Below are 6000 nucleotides of genomic sequence, written 5' to 3' on the forward strand. Positions count from 1 at the left end.
ATTGCTTACTCTCTTCCCTTTCTTTTTGGCATATAAGCTGAAAAACTCACTAAAGAGAAAGTAAGAATATGGATTAGGGAAGGGGACACACTTTTTTTCCTGTCTCCCTGGTAATGGCAAATTCCCTGGTGAAAAGGGAATTAAAATGTGGTTTTTTTCACTTATTATATTTCAAGAATTGCATTAAGACTTTCAGGGTAGGGTAGTGATTAAATGGCATTCTTTGTTCTGATTCTCAGTGTTTTGAGAATAGAAGACAATTGTGGATTGTCTTAAAGAATTTCTAAGAGATTAGGGAGCAGAAAATTGTGTCTCATTTTTCTTCAGCTCATGCATTTAGCTCATGCATTCTTAAATTACTATTTTTGAAGCGCTATTGAACTATTAGGAGCCCATAGGTTTTGGCCAATAAAAATAGCTTTTGATTGTTTCACTCAATTACATGTTGCTGTCACTGAAGAATATAATTTCACAATTCTGTTTGGTCGCTGGTTAGACATTATAGTGCTTGAAATTATCAGAGATGATTATTTCTGACTTGAGCAATGAGAGTCATGAAGTGAATTTATGATTTATATAAATTAAACATGTAAACTTCATAATTTCTAAATATATTTAAAACTCTATATTCCTGCATTTTGTTGAGAAATAAACTTCAGGTTTGTCTGAGGTATAAAGATATAAAAACAGTTTTGTTTTTATTGCTTGTAGGTAAAAGAGTACAAATTCGAAAAGCACCACAAAGTATTCCAGATGCAGTTCCTGAAAGGAAAAGGTCTACCCCCATCAACCCTGCAAGTACAATACGAAAAACCCATACAAACAACAGTATTTCACAGCGGCCTTATAAGGATAGAATAATTCACTTATTGGCACTGAAGACTTACAAGAAACCAGAACTTCTTGCCCGCTTATTAAAAGATGGTGTTAGTCAAAAAGATAGGAATTCCCTTGCTGCTATTCTTCAGCAGGTGAAATTTTATTTACACTTCTGCTTTCTCCTTTGTTTTATAAATTATGATGGATTGGTTCAAAAATGGTATTTTGCTGAGATCAAAATGAGTTTGTGGTTTAATTTGGGCATGTTGAAATTCATCCATATAGCATTGAATATTTGACATGGCAGGCATATTATGTCTACATCCTGAATTATCTTATGGGCATATTGAAATTCAATTCATATAGCACTGAAGATTTGACATTGCAGGCATATTATATCTATATTTTGAACTATCTTGATTCTTTTTTGCTATTTATCCCCTTTTCTTCCTTTTTTACTCTGCTATTATTTGTATACCCTGAATTAAAGGATAGTGAATGCATTACAATAAGATAAATGGAATACACAAAATTTCATTTTCCAATCTTTAACTGTCAAGCCTTTCATAATGATGTTTCATTTAATTTCCATCTAAAAGTTGTGGGTTTCTTTTTAAAAACCAAATTCACCAGGTTGTGATCAGAAAAAGTCTTTGGTAAAATCCTCACTTAGAGCCTGAATAACAGGTTTTTTGGAAATCCATATCATATCTATTCTTGAGAATAATTGATATCTTCCTGAAAAATAACTATAATCTCTAGAATTATCCTTTTTATGTCTCCATATTTCTATTAATATTACCGTGTTTCTCTGAAAGTAAGGCCTACTCTGAAAATAAGCCCTAGCTTGATTTTTGAGGTGGGCCTAATATAAGCCCTACCCCCAAAATAAGCTCTAGGCACACACCTAAAAATCAAGGTAGGGTGGGGGTGGAGCTGCCCCACACGCCCCTCACCCACTTACCTGGCAGTCAGGCCTGCATTTCACGGGCCTTTCCAGAAGGCCACTGCAGCTGAGAACCGACCTATGGATTGAATCCATAGCTCGGCACTCAGCTGCATAGGCCTTCCGGAAGGTTCTGACTGCAAAATGCAGGGCAGAATGCAGCTGCAGAATGAAGTTGTTCCTTCGGTCAGAAGAAGTGGACCGGCCGGGTGGGGCTGTCGGTACCGGAGGTGAGTATAAAAGACCACCCGAAAATAAGACCTGGTGCCTCTTTTGGAGGCAAAAAAAAGACCCAGTTTTATTTTCAGGGAAACATCCATCAGGTAAAATATCCATCAAATAAAAAAAAGTATTTAGTAATTTTCCTGGGGTGTTTTTAATTTTTAATTTTGTTCCCTGATGTGGGAACAAAAGTATGAGAACAAAAAACTCTTCCTAACTGGAGAAAACAGCACTGTTCCAGTCACCCATCAGGCAACAATTCTATATGAAAGGTTTATCAATTGTTCCATAAGTTGTTTATAAAGTCCCAAAACAAAGTTTTCACATTCTTGTAATTGAATTTCCACCCTGACAAATCTACTGTCTTGATCAGTTATTATTAAATAACTGATATCAGTTATTATTAATTATGATTTTAATTGGGGTAGAACAACTCTGTTGGGGTTTTTTGGTGTTACCGAAACTAATTTATCTCCCATATTGTTATAGATCAAGTATTTCGCGTCTTTATTTCTAATATGTGTTCCTTGTAAGCAAATTATATCTTATTTTAATTTCTTCATGTAGTGGAATACATTTTTTCCTTTTGTCAGGGGAATTTGCCCCATTTATATTCTAAGTTAAATTCAAATTTAAAAAAAATGGGTATGTATATTCTATGGTTAGATAAATCTCTGCTTGCACCACCAGGTTCTAAATTGTCTTTTTCATTATCTTGTACATCCTGTGCTTTTTTGTCAAATTTCATATCGATATTCTCTGTGTTTTCCTTTTGAGTCTCTTCCTAATCTACTTTAAATTCCTCAAAAAAAATCTCTAGTCCTTTGAACAGTATTAATGAAAATCTTTCTTGTTGAAAAGTAAAAGTTATCCCTTCTAATTTTTCCCAATGAAATGGGATAGTTTTCCATTTCAGTGCTTCAATTTAAAAAAAATACTCTTTTCTTTTATGTAAAATTCGGATGGGAATTTTATTTCATTTTTTCAGACATTTGTTTTACAAAATTATCCATCTTGCCCATTTTTTCAAACTTTCTTTCAAATGATGAAAACTTGGTATCCAGTTTAAAGTCATGTGAATGAGGCAATGTAGCTTCTAGTTCCGCAAAAATTTAATTAAAATAGATTTAACTGGCATTTCCCTTCCTCCTTTAGCGGCTACTCAATGGAGGATTTTCTGATATATCATACTTTACATGCTGCCATTCTAAAACGATCAGCAAATAAAAAGAAAATAAAGCCAGGAAAAAAGTAAAGTAATGTTATAATTATCAGCAGTTGCCAGCAGATGTCAGCCAAAGTGTCTAAAACTAAATCAGTCCACAATGCACAGACTGAACTAATTATAATATTCCTAATCAAGACCAATCCAATCAGAGTAGGACAAGAGGTACTATGGGAAGACAAAGTCCACATAAAAAAAAATATTTATTTATTTATTTACTTACTTATTTATATTTCCTATTTCTATATCATCTATCTCCCTCAGATTATGAATTATAAGTTTAAAACTACAGATTCACCAAAAACATAAAGTTTTATTTTTATAATTAAAGGAAAGCCTGATGTTTTTTCCATTATTAATTTTCTGATATCATTTTGGTTGCCCTGCTTTTTTGAGAAATTTTAACAAAGGTTAATTTAATACATCTCTAAGATGCAATAGTCCCAAAAAAGAAAACACACACAAAAATAAATACTTATCCACTGAAGAGAAGACTCTCTTTAACTGTCCAAGATTACAAAGCCAAAAATAATCTAGAAATGTGTGCACCTCAAACTTGAACAACATGGTATTCCTCATCCCCCAAACATTCCACTTGCGAACTGTTTACTCGCAGTGTTTCTCAACCTTGACAATTTTAAGGCAATGCTGGCTGTGGAATTCTGGGAGTTGAAGTCCACATGCCTTAAAATTGTCAAGGTTGAGAAACACTGGTTACTGGAACCTCTGTTTTTGCAATTCACTCACAAGGAGCAGCTGTTCAATGATCAAATGGATTAGATTCCAGCTCCCTCCTTGGTCCAGAGTGAGTAAAGAATCCCATGACAGTTTGCAGGAAGCACTGAAAGCTAAAGGACTGCTTCCACGCTATGACAAGCTAAAGTTGTTTAAGCCACTATGCCAGAAATCCAGGCTCACTTAATTCATAAGGCAGAGTCACTGTTGAGTTGCCTTCTTGTTTAAAATCTAAATCCAGCATTCATAGGAAAGATTTTAATAATCCTTTCAGGTTAGGTAATTTTCCAGAATAGAATGGCTTCTTTCTATTATTCTGTTAGTACTGGTTTTCTATTGAAAAACATATTAAAACTATAGTAGTGGATTTTATGTTTCTTCTTCTTCTTTTTTTAGAAATCTATGTTTCTGATGAACATGGTTTTAATAATTTACCAATTAAATATTTAATTATGGACCATAATAACCATAAAATTAATTTATTAAACTTCAAGATATTAAGTGTAATGTTTTCAGATACTTCATCTTGCAGTTAATTTTAAGTGTTTGTATCTTTAATCTGTAGGTAGCCAATCTGAATCCAAAGGACAACTCTTACACTTTGAAAGAATATGTTTATAAGGAAGTTCAAAAAGATTGGCCTGGATATAATGAAATAGATAGACAGTCACTGGAATTAATACTTTCTCGGTAAGTTCAAGCCCTTTCACATCCTGTGTAGACATCCAGAAAAATTAATTTACAATCTTGATTTAGTTTAGGGCATTTTGATTTTCTTCGTAATACTGAATGTGGATAATCTTTACAGAAAACTACATTCATCTCAGAATGCCACCAGCACCAGTAACTTGGGATCTCCTTTGAGTACTGTCAAAGAGGTTGCATCTGCTTCCCCTTCTCAGGTATTTTCCTTGTCACTTTAATTCTATATCATGTAATAAGATAATACGTGACAAAAGTTGACGGGTGGAGGAAGAAAACATCAGTTGGAGAAGATATATGCATAAGTAATGGAGACTTTATCTACACTTAGGATCTTTTGTGTATAGTCCTGTTGAATAGGTTGGATTGAAAGACCTGCTGCTAGCTAATATAGGCAGCAGTACAGAAGAAGCAGAAATAGTTTGGCTGCACAGAAAAATATGTTATATTTTCAAAGTATTAACATTTACATCTGTAAATCAATTTCACTGGATACCGACTGTAGCATTTCTCTTTTTGATATAATGATGAAAATTATTGGTTTTGTAGCAGTACATGCTGAAGGAAACCTATTAAAATTCATCGAAATCAGTGCAATAGAAATAATACTAAGTTCCTTTAAATGTTAATTTTAAAAAGTAAAATGAAATTTCCAATGGCTATTTCGTATCTTAGAAGAACTGAATAAAATTTGCAAATATATTACTCCTGCTGAGGCTATAGCAATATTTCATAAGATTTTAAGTGTCACAACAAACATCATTTGCAAGATTTGGTAATCCCATAAGAATTTAACACATAGATAAGCATCCTCACCACAACATCTCTGAAGTATTCTTGCAGATGAATTTGGGCTATTAGTTTATATCTTGAGCTTGAGGATACAAATCCTTCCAAGATGGCATTAATATAATACATTTAAAAAAAGAAAAAAGTAGTTGAGATCCTTTCCAAAGGCTGATGGTTATGAGAATATAATAGGGAGAAATGAACCTACCCAAGAAACATATCATATTTCAGAAGGATTATGGTAGTTTATTCCTTGTTCCTTCTCTGTGTTGTATACTTTTGTTTTTGACTGTTTCTGTGAAAATGAAATGCCTCATAAAAGTATCCCTAAGCAAGATACATGACAAATTTCTGAAGGACAGATTCAGAGACTTTGGAATTTGGATAATAAAACTTCTTGATGCTCCTTTTATGCTGTGACCATAAACCCACAGAAAATTCTTAAAACAGAGCTTTGGTAATGGATATGAAACTAGCCATTGAAAGAAAAAGGGACTTAAACATCCATTTATTTACAAACAAGAACTCACTCCTCAGGTCCTACATCAAACCTCTTCTAAAA

The 6000-nt window shown here is 33.3% G+C and overlaps 1 protein-coding gene across 1 annotated transcript in view; it reads left to right on the top strand.

The window, feature by feature from the left end:
* Positions 1-6000, top strand: part of ELL2 (elongation factor for RNA polymerase II 2) — a 41647-nt gene that overhangs the window by 21909 nt on the left and 13738 nt on the right. The window contains exons 5-7 of the mRNA XM_015831941.1: positions 712-971; positions 4513-4637; positions 4756-4849. Of these exons, the coding sequence (XP_015687427.1) occupies positions 712-971; positions 4513-4637; positions 4756-4849 (479 nt within the window). The remainder of the gene's footprint in view (positions 1-711; positions 972-4512; positions 4638-4755; positions 4850-6000) is intronic.

Source organism: Protobothrops mucrosquamatus, unplaced genomic scaffold, assembly GCF_001527695.2.
Source record: "Protobothrops mucrosquamatus isolate PMUCROS unplaced genomic scaffold, P.Mucros_1.0 scaffold_290, whole genome shotgun sequence".
Taxonomy (NCBI): Eukaryota; Metazoa; Chordata; class Lepidosauria; order Squamata; family Viperidae; genus Protobothrops; species Protobothrops mucrosquamatus.